General features: G+C 42.0%; 1 protein-coding gene across 2 annotated transcripts in view; it reads left to right on the plus strand.

Annotated features, from left to right (window-relative positions):
- The window catches only part of CACNA2D3 (calcium voltage-gated channel auxiliary subunit alpha2delta 3), an 874546-nt gene that overhangs the window by 445610 nt on the left and 412091 nt on the right, over nucleotides 1–16845 (plus strand). For both annotated transcript variants that reach the window (XM_040246536.1, XM_040246537.1), the window contains exons 7-9: nucleotides 3880–3940; nucleotides 4035–4185; nucleotides 16590–16664. In XM_040246536.1, the coding sequence (XP_040102470.1) occupies nucleotides 3880–3940; nucleotides 4035–4185; nucleotides 16590–16664 (287 nt within the window). The remainder of the gene's footprint in view (nucleotides 1–3879; nucleotides 3941–4034; nucleotides 4186–16589; nucleotides 16665–16845) is intronic.

Raw genomic sequence — 16845 nt, forward strand, 5'->3', positions numbered from 1 at the left:
ACGCAGAAGTGCTTATAGTTCTTTTATGACATTTGTGGCAGAATTCTGACTTTGTAAAATTTCTGCATATTTCCTGTCTAAATAAAGACATGTGTCATAGTCCTCCAAAGGGCTTCACTACCCTGATACATCTCAGAGCTCACTCTGTGCCTAGTGTTGAACAGAGTACACCTCTTGTCTCCTGGACATAAAATGATTGTTAGATGAGGGATCCATGTTTTTTGTTTTTGTTTTTTCCTAGGATCCTTTTTTCTTTTTAGGATGCTTCTTTTCATGTTTAGAGTGGTACAATAGAATGAATCAGTGGTAAATGTACTTGCCCTTAGGCAGAAAGGATGTTTCTTCATTCTTACAAAAGTGTGTCCTGAGTTCTTGCTTTGTTCTAAGCCCCATGTGAGGCCCTTAGGATAAAATGGTGAGCTAAGGGGGAAAAGTCACTCCCCCATGAAGCTTCCTCTTGTGGGGAAATGCATTCATCAGAGATTTTGGTTACCAGTGAGAGAAACTCAGTTCCAACCTGCTCCAGCAGGGAACACATTTATTGAACCTTTTGACCTTCAGAGGATGCCCAATTTAGGCTCTGCCCTGTTTGCCCTACTCTTCATTTTCATGTGGCAAGAAGACTATATTGTGTTAGATGAAATTAATTTGCCTCCAATATTAGTTTATAATACCTTTGGGAGAGAAACAATAGGAAATCAGAATATTGCACAATATTTTAACACTTAATTAGATTTGAGCACTGAATCTGCTGAAGAGGTTTCAGCATTATTTTCAGTTTATCCTATGGATATACTCTATGTTCTAGGGACATAGTCCTATAAAAGCTGAGGAAGGTAGGCTAGGCATCACTGATGCTGGCTGTGAAGTCTAGAGTGCCACAGAGAAAAGGCTGCATGGCAGTGAAATCTGCTGCTGAACAGCACCATTCTTTCTATCTTGAGGTGCATGCCCCAGCCAGCCTGGGTGGGATCTCATAGGCATATTGACACTTCCAGAAATTATGTGCTTCCTAGGGGTGCTTCTTGGTTAAGTGACAATTCCCTGGATCTCAAAGATGTAAGATGAACCATCTATTATTTCTCTGAAGAGATTACTTGATTACTTGAACAGTTTCAAAATATTGCTGTGTACAAAAAATATACTAAAATGTTGAAATATCCTAGGAGAGGTAGTACCCATCTGGGACAGGGTTTCCTGAAGTTTGTCTCCTAAAACATTTTGTTGTGAGATTCTTGGGAACAGAAGGGCTCAATGTTCAAATTAATTTGGTAACTACTGCCTTTTGCTGTCCCAGCAGCAGAGGTTGAAAATGAATTTAAGCAGATTAAAGACCCTCAAGATGTTCATCCCATGGTGTAGAAACCAGTTTTGCTTTTATTCACTTACCTCTTGCTAACATCCAGTAAATTCTCATGGCACTGCCTTACACTGCCTGTATAAGGTAGAGAATGGTGGCATGGAATTTGGGAGATCAAGTCGTAGTCCTGACTGGAAATCTCAGGAGAATCTGTTAAACTTTGAGAACCTTGGAGTCCCTGCCTTGAAATGATGATTTGGGCCCAAAGGTCAAATGTGAGTAAGATCATCCTCCAGAGCCCATCTAGCCCTGATTTTGAGTCAAGGGGTTATCTTTGTTGTGACATCAGGGCAGCTGTGTGTAGAACTGTGTTGAGGCACTGTCTTCGTCCCCTCTGTGTCTGTCTCCTTTCCTAACCAGCAAAGGCCTGTACTTCCGGGTCCCCACTGTCACCCAGCTCTTTCCTCAGTGTAGACACCTCTGCACAGCCACCCCGGCCTTCCTTTGGTTCCTTGAACTCTACTTGCTCTTCTCAGACTTTGGCAGACGTGGTTCTCTCTGCCTTGGATAATCTTCTTTGCCATGTGGCCACTCTTCATGTTTATTGTACAAGTCCTACATGTTTTACATGTAGTGGGTTAAATAGTGTCCCTCTAAATTCACGTGCCCTGGAGCCTCACTTGTTACCTTTCATGGAAACAGGATCTTTGCAGCTCTAATATAGTTGGGAAGTGATCCTACTGGATAGGTGTTAAATCCCACGTGGCAAGTGTCCCTGTGAGAGAGGAGGGCACACAGACCCAGAGAGAAGACAGCCATGTGAAGACAGAGAAGAAACTGGAATCATGCAGCTACAAGTCAGAGAGCACCAAGTGTTCCCGGGATCTGCCAGAAGCTAAGCGGGGTCAAGGAAAGATTCTGCCCTAGAGCCTTTTTGAAAAGCACCAACTTTCAGCATTGCCTGTGTGGAGTTACAAGCCCATTTTCTGGGACAGGATCTCAATCCAAAAGGAGAATCTAGAGTATCACTAATTACTTTCCCCTAGGCCCTGGCCTGAATGCTGGGACAGTAAAACAGAATTGCCTTTCTTCTCCAGCGGAGCACACAGTGATGAGGCTGTGCTGAAGGAAGGGTGGCAGAGGAGGGTGAGGCGGAGGGTGAGCAGGTAGGGTTACGGCCCAGAACACTGGCCACAGTTCAAGTCAAGGAACGTCCACTGAATGTCTGCTATGGGTCAACACGTTAAAAATGATTCTCTTTATCGGGACTCAAGCCAATTCTTGGTGGAGTTATACATTGGAGTAATACTTAGCCTCACTATGGATATAATTTCATTTTATGTGTCAAGACTGTCAACCTAGCCATACTTGGCTTTATACAAATGCAGTGTGTCAGATGTTTTTAAAATAAACTATATTCTTCTCCTTTAGTGTACAATATCATGTCACTTTTATTTTATCTTCATTACCTAATAACCTTCCTTTGGCAGTGGCTTCTCTTCTATTTTCTGATTTGTTACAGAGAATCTTTAAATTAGGTTCATTTGTGGGAGGGAGATGTAGATACAAGGAGAACAGAACAAAATGACTCTTCAGTTTACAAACTTCTATCTCATAGTTATTTCTGAAATGATTAGGCAGTATCTTAAGCACATACCTATTATCAGTCCAATGTGGTCCAGAGAACTGGCACTTATTAATTGGAAAGGAGAATCTCAATACTACAGTCTCAGGCCTTTCTCCTGTGAAAATAATTTTTATGTGTTTATTTTTTTAACTGCAAAATCCTCCATCCCTGAGCAACACTGATGGTTGAAAACAAGGGTTTTCTATCTTACTTTTAGGCAGCAAACACTTTCCTTTTTAAATGAAAGTTTATTCTTAAAAACTAAGTTTTAAATAGAGAATGTGAAGTTTGGATGTATCCCGACCAGTCTGCAAGCCACAAGGCTAAGGATGTTGGATCCCATTTTATGTAAGGGGAAAACCCCCCAGGCTTCAAAGACTGAAATTCAACTTTTATTATGCAGCATAATTAGGGCCATTTTATTTCATTTCATTGTAGAAAGCCAAGCCAAAACAGGGCTGACAAGAGAACAGACTGTGTATATTCTGAGATGGAAACATACTGAATACTTTCTAATGTCCCCACCCCCACCACGCTCTAGACATTACCTGTCTGGTTCCAGGAACAGGGCATGACTCTGCCCAGAGATCTACAAACGATGCTGCCAGGTCCAGCAACTTGTAAAACAGTGAGAAATGGCCTTGGCAAACTTTAACTAGCCTTAGGAAGGAGCTGCAGTATTGTCCTTTCTTGATGGACAGTGGGTTACTAAAGATGTCACCACTCTCTAGCAGATCCTGGAGCAGTTGAGCTGAGGCCATGTTTGCTATGGTGTTCCAACCCTAAAGCACCTTCCCAGAGTTGGTGATGGAGCATGTGATGAGCCCCAGGGTTGGTCTTTGCATGTGATTTTTCACCCTGTTCATTCAATCAGCAGAGCAGAACAGCCTTGAAATGCTATGAATAAATATTTGAAGTTTCTGGGTTTCTCATAACTCCATTTTTCTTCTAGGGATTAAATGGGAACCAGATGAGAATGGAGTCATTGCCTTTGACTGCAGGAACCGAAAGTGGTAGGAAATGGTCAAACCTCATAGTTATTTTTTAAAAGAGAAAATTTGCAGAGAGATTCAGAATTCATTTTTGCTTAATTTTCCTCGGACATAGGTACATCCAGGCAGCGACTTCTCCAAAAGACGTGGTCATTTTAGTGGATGTCAGTGGGAGCATGAAAGGGCTCCGTATGACGATCGCAAAGCAAACAGTCTCGTCTATTTTGGATACGCTGGGGGATGACGACTTCTTCAACATAATTGCTGTGAGTGCAGCTGTTTTGTGCTTTCTTTGCACTTTGAGTTCACTTGATCTTTTAGCAGCAAGCAGTTAACATTCTTATTGCTTTTGTATACACAGCATTAGATGCCCTAGGACTAGGGCCCATTAGTCCCATGTGAGTTCGTGGAATCATGATATTGGAGGGGTTTCGGGGTCTGGAAAAGCAGTTGGGCACATTTTTTCTCACCTGGCACTCAAGCTTTGTCATCTGGAAGAGTAGCACCGGATTTGGGAACCAAACCTTTTAGAACCTTGGGGAATTAGACTTAGTGAGATTTTCTTTAAACTACTAGATTTTCTTATGTGGAAATTAATTTTAAGCTAGGTTTGTGTGATGACAAGGATAGTAATCATGATGATAAGATATTGAAAATGCAGAAAGCAGGGTAAGGCTCAGAGAGTACTCCATCTTAGCTTCAGAAACAAAAACGGTACTTATTAAGTGCCTACTGTGTGCCATTTGCTTACATTTCATATTTGCATTATCCTCATTCCTCACAGGGGCTCTAGAAGTAGGAGGTGGTTTTGACATTTTCTCAGGTGAAATTGCAGGGATTGAGTGTGTGTCTGTATCTCAGTAGAGGTCACAGAGCTGAAAAGTGAGAAATCCGGGAAGCAAGCCCAGTTAGGAACGTGCTGGCTGGTCAGGAGCAGTGATTCAGGAGTCCATCTCCAGTTCTTTTTCCTCTTCTCCTCAGTTCTCTGGCGTGAGTCTTTTTAAGGGTCATATTTCCCCTATTTCCCTCCAACTCTTTTCCAAAGATGATAGCCACATGAGCCTGATTCTTTTACTTGAATACTTAGCTAGGTGCTCCTGTGTGGTGGTTACCTGTGCTTTGCTGAATCACCTCTCTCTGGGACATGGAGTGGATGCAGCAGGCAGTGGAGGCAGTGTGGTGAGGGGGACAAAGCTTGGCTTCAGAGTTGGGACTTAGTTTTGAATCCTAATTTTGCCACACACAATGGCATGTCTTGGGATGAACCACTTGAGTCTGCACCTCAACCTATAGCTGGGGCAGGTGCAGTCTCATTGTCCACAGGGTCCCTGCATAACATAACCTGAACTGGTGCACAGGAAGCCAGTGGTAGGGTGTTAAAGAAGGGCTGCTATTTGAAGACTGAGCGGCGAGGACACTCTCCCAAGAGTACTATTGCTGTGTCTGTATGGCTTCTCTGGGCCCCTGAGCAGAGTGTGTCATCGTGGAACCCTATTTCTGGGCAGTCTTCTGCATGGGCATGACATCCACTTTTATTTGCTGGCCAGAGGGCACAGGTGTTGAAGTGACTCTGGGCTTGCAGAAGGGATTGCTTGATTAGTGTCCTGCCTGCTTCTGATGAGGCTTGGAGCAGAAAGGCACAACAATAGGGCACCATGATTTAATAGCTTCAGATTTGGAAAAACCCTAAAAAGCAAAAGGAAAATAAAGAGAATAATAAATTCCATGGGACCAGAGGTTAGTCTTATTTATTCATTGAACTGTCCCTAGTGCCTAGGACAGTTCCTGGCAAATAGTAGTTTGAATCCTTGTTTAATGAGTTATATCAGCATTTTCTTTCCATGGAGTACCACTGCTAAGTGTCCCCATGTAGATGATGTTATTGGATCTTCACCCCAGTCTGTATTGCTTGACATGGAGACAGAGGTACGAGGAGATGACACAGTGAGGACTCAAAACCTGTCCAGGTTCCCCACATCCTCTTTCCTGAGCAGAAATGAAGACAATGTCGTTGAACCACTCAGCCATCTTACTGTGAAACTGTATGGCCTCAGGCATAGCTCTTTGAAGATTTTTTAGATGGAACTTTGGGGTTCCAAATCAAGAAAAGTTACTTTGGTTACCAGTCTCATTGTGAATATGCAAACGTGGCCTGATCCTCACACATCCTGAAGCATTTGCAGATAAGAAGCAGCTAATTTGAGACTATCTTTCTTATTAATCTTTAATTACTCATTACAGAAGTATCAGAAATTTGCATAATAAGAAGAGCTAACTAATTACATTGTGAATCCTTTATCAGTCAGGATTTATTGTTCTGTTAACAAAACCAATCGATTGAAATAATCTCTGTAAGTTCATTAAGATATACAAACAGTGTCAACTCAATAATGAAGAGAGGGTGATTAAGATAGTTAAAAGTAGACATGCCAGTTATTATAGAACAGTTAAGGAAAAAATTTATTTTTTTACCCCAAATTGGTCGCTTATATAAAGAAACCCATTAGGGGGGCCCATTAACCCTCACTGTACATCTGTTTATTAGTTTTCAACATAAATGATCAGCTTCAAGACTATTTACATAATTATTTTGACATCTATAAGGATTCTCTGAACTTTTTTTATTTGAAGACTCTATAGTAAAATCATGAACTCTGTTCCCTTAATGGATAAGGGGATGTATCAAATATGTTCAAATTTATTTTAAAAGCCTGAGGTCCTAAAAAGAACCACTAATTAGTAGTAACTCTTAACATACTGATTGCTTTTAATGTAGGCAACATATATAACAATTTTAAACAACTCTGTATTGTTCCCATTCCCCTTCCTTTGGCACATATTCTTCCAAATTTTTCTATATATATGAACACATATTTTTCCCACAAAAATCGAATCCTATTTTACAGAATATTCAGCAACTTGCTTCTATCCTCATATTGTATCAAGTGTATCTGTAGAACAGAGAATCCCATCCTCTAGAGTTAACCTTAATTTTTTGCCCTTTGTTGGACACTATCCAGTTACTAACCTCTTTTCTACATAAGAGGGCTACAGTCCATGGACTCGTGCATATGTTTTTGTAAGCCTGGGTATGCTTCTGTTGAATAAACTCTGAAAGTTAAATTGCTACACTGAAGGAGAGTCAGAATTAGGAATTATCGGAATGTCTACTAAGTAGGTTATAATATGTACATACTTAGAAACTGTATTGTCAGCTCCATCTGATATAACGAAATACCAAATACTGAGTGGCTTAAACAACATTAATTTATTTTCTCCTAGTTACAGAGGCTAGAAAGTTTAAAATCAAGGTCTGGCAGGACTTAGTTTCTGATGAAAATTCTCTTCCTTGCTTGCACATAGCCTCTTTCTGGTCTGCACATATGGCCTTTTTTCCCTGTGCTTGTGCAGAAAGAAAGAGAAAAAGGGCAAGCTCTCTCATGTCTCCTCTTATCAGGGCACAGTCCCATCACAAGAGTCCTACCTTCCTGACCTCATCTAACTGTAAGTATATATTATATATGGCCATAATAATATCTCCCACCAGTCCCATCTTCAAATACCATCACACTATGGATTAAGGGTTTCAACATATGAATTAAGTGGAGGACACAAACATATAACAGCAGTATTTTGAGGGTCCTAATCATTAGATTTGTAATTGGCAAGTCTTCATTAGCATGTTCTTAAATCACCTCTTCCAACCCTAAATGTGTTTCACCAGTTTCACCTTGACAAATTGTGTGGTGGTTTATTCCTCTATCTCCTTTTCCAATTTTTACAGTGGCAGAATTGGTCTAGGAGTATGTTGTATGTTTTTCCTTTGTCTGTCTAAAGTGGTCACTTAGCTGTCTAGATGAAGACACGTTGCAGGCTGTTATGAGTATAGGAGGCTGTGATATTTGAAAATCCACCAGGATGCCCTGCAAATCTGCTTGAGTGCATTGTTCTTCTTGACTGGATTCCATTTACGGGAGGGGACATTATCATTTCACCCTTCATTACACTGTCAGTTTTCTCTTGCTTGCTGGGTAGATGTTTGAGAAGACATTTCAGTGTTTTCAGTTCAGTTGATCAGTCGTGTCCTACTCTTTGCGACCCCATGGACTGTAGCACGCCAGGCCTCCCTGTCCATCACCAACTCCCAGAGTTTACTCGAACTCATCTTCATTGAGTTGGTGATGCCATCCAACCATTTCATCCTCTGTCGTGCCCTTCTCTTGCTGCCTTCAGTCTTTCCCAGCATCAGGGTCTTCTCCAATGAGTCAGCTCTTTGCATCATGTGGCCAAAGTATTGGAGTTTCAGCTTCAGCATCAGTCCTTCCAATGAACACCCAGGACTGATCTCCTTTAGGATGGACTGGTTGGATCTCCTTGTAGTCCAAGGGACTCTCAAAAATCTTCTCCAACACCACACTTCAAAAGCATCAATTCTTTGGCACTCAGCTTTCTTTACAGTCCATCTTCACATCCATACATGACTACTGGAAAAACCATAGCCTTGACTAGATGGACCTTTGTTGGCAAGGTAAAGTCTCTGTTTTTTAATATGCTGTCTAGGTTGGTCATAACTTTTCTTCCAAGGAGCAAGTGTCTTTTAATTTCATGGCTGCAGTCACCATCTGCAGTGATTTTGGAGCCCCCAAAAATAAAGTCTGCCACTGTTTCCACTGTTTCCCCATCTATTTGCCATGAAGTGATGGGACCAGATGCCATGATCTTCATTTTCTGAATGTTGAGCTTTAAGCCAACTTTTTATTCTCCTCTTTCACTTTCATCAAGAGGCTTTTTAGTTCCTCTTCACTTTCTGCCATAAGAGTGGTGTCATCTGCATATCTGAGGTTATTGATATTTCTCCCAGCAGTCTTGATTCCAGCTTGTGCTTCTTCCAGCCCAGCATTTCTCATGATGTACTCTGCATATAAGTTAAATAAGCGGGGTGACAATATACAGCCTTGATGTGCTCCTTTCCCTATTTGGAACCAGTCTGTTATTCCATGTCCTGTTCCAACTGTTGCTTCCTGACCTGCATACAGATTTCTCAGGAGGCGGGTTAGGTGGTCTGGTATTCCCATCTCTTGAAGAATTTTCCACAGTTTGTTGTGATCCACACAGTCAAAGGCTTTGGCATAGTCAATAAAGCAGAAGTAGATATTTTTCTGGAACTCTCTTGCTTTTGCAAAGATCCAATGGATGTTGGCAATTTGATCTCTGGTTCCTCTGCCTTTTCTAAATCCAGCTTGAACATCTGGAAGTTCATGGTTCACGTACTTTTGAAGCCTGGCTTGGAGAATTTTGAGCATTACTTTACTAGCATGTGAGATGAGTGCAATTGTGCGGTAGTTTGAGCATTCTTTGGCATTGCCTTTCTTTGGGATTGGAATGAAAACTGACCTTTTCCAGTCCTGTGGCCACTGCTGAGTTTTCCAAATGTGCTGGCATATTGAGTGCAGCACTTTGACAGCATCATCTTTCAGGATTTGAAATAGATCAACTGGAATTCCATCACCTCCACTAGCTTTGTTCATAATGATGCTTCCTAAGGCCCACTTGACTTCACATTCCAGGATGTCTGGCTCTAGGTTGGTGGTTACACCATCGTGATTATCTGGGTCTTGAAGATCATTTTCGTATAGTTCTTCTGTGTATTGTTGCCACCTCTTCTTAATATCTTCTGCCTCTGTTAGATCCATACCATTTCTGTCATTTATCGAGCCCATCTTTTCATGCAGTGTTCCCTTGGTATCTCTAATTTTTTTGAAGAGATCTCTAGACTTTCCTATTCTACTGTTTTCCTCTATTTCTTTGCATTGATCACTGAGGAACGCTTTCTTATCTCTCCTTGGTATTCTTTTGAACTCTGCATTCAAATGGGTATATCTTTCCTTTCTCCTTTGCTTTTCACTTCTCTTATATTTATAGCTATTTGTAAGGCCTCCTCAGACAGCCATTTTGCCTTTTTGCATTTCTTTTCCTTGGGGATGGTCTTGATCCCTGTCTTCTGTACAATGTCACGAATCTCTGGGGAGAAAGTAAAAAGCACAGTCTTAATAATGTTGGAAGCTTTTGTACTTTGTAGACTTTTTGGTTGTACAATTCTAATTCATCCTTGCCATTTGATTTTCAGTGCCATAATGGAGAAGGAAAGAAGGGAAGTTAAATAGTGGAAAAGATTTTCCTTGCCCATTCCAGCCCTTTTACATATTTGCATGTTTGTATTACCTTCATTGCTAAGTGCATCTTACATGTTATACTGAAAATTTCTTTCCAGATCTTTCCAGAGAATAAAAATGAAAAGATAATGCTAAAATTTGTTTTAGTTTTCCTGAGCAGGATATTGCAAAATCTATCTAAGATCAATGAACTAAATGATTAAATTATGAAAAATTGTTGAAATATGAGAGTGATTTTGTGCAGTTGAAGTTAAAATTTAAGGTCAAACCACTGGTGCATGAAGAGAGATGTTTCTGACAAGAGAAAAGCCATATTTTTCTGATTCACTTTGAAGTCTAACTCCAAGCCATGCATTAAATTAACAATATTATCATAAAAATGAGAGTGCTAATTTTGTTCCATGCTGAAATTTGAAAAATGATTTTACAGAAGCCTAAGCCATGCAGTAAATGAACATAGTATTAACTGGGCTGATATTGTTAAATCAGTTTAAATGCCTCCTGTAGGCCATGTTTGTGCAGAGTTGAATAGGGAAGAGCGTCATTTGTTAGTTCAACTCAGAACTTTCTGGTGCCCTGGTTTTAATTTGCAGATTTTCTTCAGAGCTGTTTCTCCAGTGCTTTGCCTGCTGTGGATTTGCTCTTTAAAGTAATCGATTCCGTATTAAAAGTATAAGGATGGTATTTTCTGTCGGTGCTCATTTGTCCTGTATTACTAATTATGTCCAGTTGTGTTTCAAATTACACAAGAAGCTTTTGTAATGCAAAAGATCCCTGGGATGCCTTGTGTTGGTGAAAATGTTGTGGGTTCATCTGCTTCATTACATAATCTCTATACATTTTCATTCTAAAGGTTATTTAATCAAAAGTGCACCAATAAAGCCACAAAGCATTTAATAGTGTTCCAGCAGTTCTGCATCACTTTCTTGCACTGTATAATCATGCCAGTATTTTAACTCTATGCTTCTTTGGTTTTTGTTTTGTGCCACTTAGGATTCTCTAAAATGTACTGATTTACTTCCTTTGCATTTTATCATCTGTTTTTTGAAGAGGCTAGAGATTCTCATCATATTATTTTATTTATTTTTTTGTCTTTGTGTCAACTTTTTTTCTTCTTTAGGCTTTGTTTCTAGTCTTTTCCATCAGGAATCTTTAATTTTGTCTTTCATTTCTTTGTTCTGGTTATTTATTTATTCAGCAAATGCTATTGAGTGCTGAGTTAAGTACTGGGGCTGCTTTGGTAGGTAAGGAAGACAGGTTTTCTTCCCACATGAACTTTAAGGTTTGGGGTTTGTATCTGTTGGGTATGGACGCAACCAGGAAGAAAGAAGGTGCTCTCAGTCTAGTGTAGACAGAGCAGTCTCAGAGAAGGGCAGGATAGTGTGGAGGCTGAGAGAGCACAGAACTGGGCCATGCAGCCAGCTAGGACTCAGTGGTGGCTTCTTGGAATAAGCAATGATGAAATGAACTATTAAAGACAGATAGGCATTAACCAGGAGTATGCAGTGAGGTAGGGCAGGAAAAATAGCAAACAATTGAGGAGGAAAGTGCTATTTTCAAATTGTAATAAATCCTCTCCCACCCCCAGGGAGTATAGACCCAGCTGGCTTGACTGAAAGGAGTTCAGTGACTGGATGTGGTGGACTAGGGGTGAATGTGGGAAGCAGAGAGAACGGGTGAGTGGGGGTGATGTGGAAAAGAATGGTACTGGGTTGAGAGGGTTGGTCCAGGTCAGTCTGTGTGTTCAGCCAGGTAAAGGAACTAGCACATCCCGTGAAGACAGGGAAGAAGTCTGAGCTGCAGGGTGACGTGTCCACATGTTCCCTAAAGTCTTTCCCTTCTTCATGAGGCCTTTCCTCAGTCTCTTTTATAGGCAGCTGATCATCCTGTTCTGTTAGGCCTGGGAGATGTGTTGCTTTCATTGATCACCTCCAGCTTCCAGTGTTAAGCAGGATTTTGAATCCCTGGTATCATGCAGAACCCACAGTAACCTGCCCTTTGCTCTCCAGTCTCTGGGCTGAAATTTATGCAAACCAGCATGTGACATGATTCTGCACCAGTGCTAAAGCTTCCATGAATCTTAGCTGGTGACCCCAACCCATTTATTCTTTGTTTTTAGATTCTTCCCCCCAAAGTTCTGGCCATCCATTGAATGAAACTTGGCTTTCCTCTTTTTCATCATCATTAAAATTCTCATTGAGGATTTTGCTGTGTCCTTAAAATGAGAGATTTGGGAGTACTTCCAGAGATTGTTAAAAAGGAAAAAAGAAAAGGCAGATAGTGATGTATCCCTTGCTGCCAGAGTATAGAGTTTGGTGGTTGGCCTGAAGAGAGAGTAGTGGGTTGTAACAGCCTGACATATGAAGAATAACATGGGTTTCTTTTGAGCAACCCTCCCCGCCCCCACATTTTTTTTTTTTGGTGGACCCTGGGCACTTTCCTGGTAGCTCAGATGGTAAAGAATTTGCCTGTGGTATAGGAGATCTGGGTTCGATTCCTGGGTCAGGAAGATCCTCTGGATAAGGGAATGGCAACCCATTCCAGTATTCTTGCCTGGAGAATCCCATGGACAAAGAAGCCTGGCAGGCTGTAGTCCATGGGGTCACAAAGAGTCTGACACGACTGAGCAACTAACACGTACTTAGTTATGATGTCACAGATAAGTACTTTTTACTGTGAAAAGGAAAAGCATATATTATTGAGCATGTTCTTTTACTAATAAAAGTAAGAGGAAGTATTTCCATGATTACCCCACAGTGATGATCATGGGCAAATTTAGCCAGTGTTTGATATCTGTGACACATAGCAAATGCTTAGTTAATATCCAGGAGGGAAGCAAACAAAGGCTTTCATGGCAGATACCTTCCTACAAGGGGATTTGGCAGTAGGCCACCAGCACTGTCTTGGCTCCCTGTCTGCCAAAGACCCAGGTTATTGGGAGGGTTCAGAGTTTGGCAAGGAGTGGGCAGCATGCAGCTGCACAATGTGGTGGTTTCTGTCTCAACTGTTTCAAGTCTCCTGTGCGTAGTGGAGCAGTGCTTCTTTCCACCAAACATGGTGTCTGTGCTCTCTGGGGAGGGCAGGGGCATGTGAGCCCTGTTTCCAAGAGTAGGTCATGGTTGTCGCCCCACCTCTTTCCTACTCACCGCCTCCTGTATAGTCTGTCAGTTTTCTATGAAGCACACAGCACAGTCACATATATATTTTCTTTCTTTCTTGGTCTCATGCACCCACACACTTTCTTTCTCTTTTTTCCGTGAGGGTTCTGTGTTGACTCTTCACTGAACCATCTCATTTCATCCTCACAGTAAGTTCATGAGAGATGTTGGTAACAATCCCCATTCCCCTAATATGAACAATGACTTTAAAAGAGTAGAGATGCTTTAGCAAAGATCACCTAGCTAGTGTGTGTCTGAGCCTGGATTTGAACCCACCCCGTTTGCTCCAGTTGCTTTAGCTCTACGCTCTACCCTTGTGTCAATCAGAGGAGAAGAGCCAACCAGGCAGGCGAAAGGAAGAAGGAAACTGACAGCGACTGGTATCTTGCGTCTGTGTGGCAGATTCTAAGCTCTTTAAAGAGTGAAAGTTCTTTGTCCATCTTCTCACCATGTGATTAGTGGGCTGGCTGGACCATCTCTAGGGCTGCCTTTGCTCTCTCCTATCCTGCTAAGAGACTCCTTCCATTTTCCAGAAACTTGCAGGGAAGACTAAAAATTTGAGGAGAGAGGGAGGTAGTTGAGTGCCTCCCTAGAGTTCACTCCTAATCATGGGAGGGAGCCAGAGCAAATGGCTGAACATTATTGCATCTGGCTAATGATTATGTGGGCTTATTCAGTGGCTCAGTGGTAAAGGATCTGCCTGCAGTGCAGGAGTCACAGAAAATGCAGGTTCAGTCTCTGGGTTATGAAGGTCCCCTGGAGGAGGGCATAGCAACCCACTCCAGTATTCTTACCTGGAGAATCCCGTGACCAGAGGAGCCTGGAGGGCTACAGTCCATGGGGTCACATAGAGTTAGACACAAATAGAACGACTTAGTATGCGTGCAGGCAGTGATTGTGTGCATTGCATCCTTTTCTATAAGACCATTGATATCTAATTGTTTCAGTAGAGATGAAGGAGAACTGAAGCAAGCCATTGTATCTTAGGAGTGGAGGTGACCAGACCTTTATCGTAAATCGACTGGGCCATCTCACATCACTGTTTCACAAAGTAGAAATACAGGGGACATCCATTGAAATGCAGAAATGGAAAGTTTTCCAAATGGAGAGCTGCTGGGAGCCTGGGAGCAGCTCTGCACACAGGGTGCTCTTGGTGTCCCCCTCCGGAGGAGTGCTGGGTAGCATGGTGAGCATGCACAGCCCATGGGCCTCTCTGGCACAGCCGCCTGGTGTGTGCTGTTCCCTCACATGGACAGCTGAGCCCAGCTCCCTTTGGTGATACAGTCCAGATTGCTCAGCATAGTTTTGTCCTGATGCAGTCAAGGGAAATTAGTTAACTGCAAGCTTGGATGATGCCACTAACAAGCTGGCGGGGGTTCAGAAGAGCAGATTCCTCCGTTGTGGCCACGACTTGTACAGTGACAATGAGCATGGTTTTGATTACTGCACATGTTCCTCCTTGATGAGGGCAAGAACTTCTTGGTCTTCTTTACTTGTAAGCCCCCACTGCGGCCCCCTACACATACAGGCCTTTACATACCAAAGCAATTTCCGGTATTTTGCCTTGTTGGATCTTCACAGGGGGCTGTGGAGGGTTAACAGAAGGTGAATTAGCACATTATACATACGAATCTGGGATCAGAGATGTTTAGTGACTTCCCCAAGGCCACACAGTTAGTGTATGACTGAGTCAGGACTTGGACCCAAGAGTACTGACTTATGCCTTAGATTATATAACACTAAGAATCAATATTGTGAATGGATTTCAGGGAAAATATAGATAACGTTTTAAAATTTACCTGGAAAATATAGTTGAAAAGTTTTGGGCTGTAAGTTACGGAACAACTGAATGAAAGTTGCTTCATTATATAGACATCTCTTAATCTCATGGAAGAGGCCTCAAGGAGAGCAACTGCAGTTTGGTATCGTGGTTCAACAGTGTCAACAAGGACCCACACTGGATCTATCTTCCTGCTCTGTCTTCCTTGGGCCTTGCTGTCCATTTTTAACCTTGTCAACCTTTGCAACCTCATGGTTTCAAAATAGTTGCTGCACTCTACAGTAGCATCCCAAGAGGAAGAGAAGGCAGTGGAGATAGAAGTCTGAGTTTTCCTTTAATGGAAAGAAAAAAAGTTTATGGAAACTGCCCAGAAAACTTACCTCTTGTGTTTTATTGGCTAGGAATGGATTACTTGACCACTCCCAGTTGCAAGACATGTTATGAAGTTCTGTATCCAACAAAGGGGGACCAAATACTTGTGATTGACTAAGAATAATTATGCTTCAAAAATAAAAGGAATTAAGCTTTAGGAATGGACATATCATCACCTTAGACGAAATCAGTCAACAGAGGCTACTTCCCAGAGGAAGTAAGAATGAGGTGGCCCAGGGGATGAATAGGCACCATTTGGGAGATGCCAAAGGAGTACTTCAGGCAGGAGGCCCAGTGGTGGAAGGCCTGAAGGTAAAGATGGGTCATTTCAGAGGACAGGAAGGGAATTAGGGCTGACCAGTGCTGAGTTTATGGGGAGGGATAATGGGTGAAGATGATAGAAAGGTTAATGGGGCCAAGTGTCCAGAGCGCTGCCAAGCCCTAGGAATGTTCCTCTGCAGAGCAAAGGGGAGCTCTGAATTGCATTGACAAGAGAGGGCATGATTAGATTTGTGTTTTGAAATGTCCCAGTCTAGCTACCGTGCAGAGTACCATGCATGATGAGAAAAATTAAAAAGAACAGTCAAATGTTTTCTTCCTAGTTGTGAGCTTTGGACAAAAACAAAGCTTTATTATCTGGGTATTCTGGAATCAAAAATGATTCCTGGCATTGGTCTATGTGGAACGTGGTGTCACTACACGTGTGTACTGCTCTAATACCACAAAGCCTCCTATAGGGGAGCATCAAGATCTCTGCTTTCCAACCTTCTGTTGTCACTCATATGTGACCTGCATATGAGTTCCTTGGCTCCATGAAACCAAAGGCAGGAGCTAGAGTCATATGCACCCAAGATCTCAGCTGGACCACGTGCTGTCAGCTATACCCCGGGAACCCCTGTGTTTGGAGTCACCCCTGAAGGATTATCAGTTAACTGTGTACACTCTGGTCACTGTCATCCACCCACATGTGCTCTATAAGTTTCCCACTCAAGCAAGAAATGAATAAAGTCTGTCTTTGCACTTTAACACAATTTTTTTAATAGGACCACCAATTGAGAAAGTCACCCTACAGAAATGAATTGAGCCTGTGATCTTGCTGCTTTTTTGTTTGTATGTGTTATCTTTAAATTATTGTGTACCCCTCATATGCTTAGTTGTTTACTTTTGACTGTTTCTTCCCTTTGCAGTATAATGAGGAGCTTCACTATGTGGAACCTTGCCTGAATGGAACATTGGTGCAAGCTGACAGGACAAACAAAGAGGTAAGGCCTGCTGCTGGGCAGGTGCCTGGCACACCCACCTCCCTCACAGTGATCACTAATTGTGTCCTAGTTTTTAGAAACTCATCAAATGCACTGCCCTTTCATTGAGGGCCTTGGAACCCAAGTGTGTAGAACATTTATGAAGAGACCTGAATAAAATCATGGCAGTGAAATGTATTGA

This window comes from Oryx dammah, unplaced genomic scaffold (genome assembly GCF_014754425.2).
Source record: "Oryx dammah isolate SB20612 unplaced genomic scaffold, SCBI_Odam_1.1 HiC_scaffold_9, whole genome shotgun sequence".
Taxonomy (NCBI): Eukaryota; Metazoa; Chordata; class Mammalia; order Artiodactyla; family Bovidae; genus Oryx; species Oryx dammah.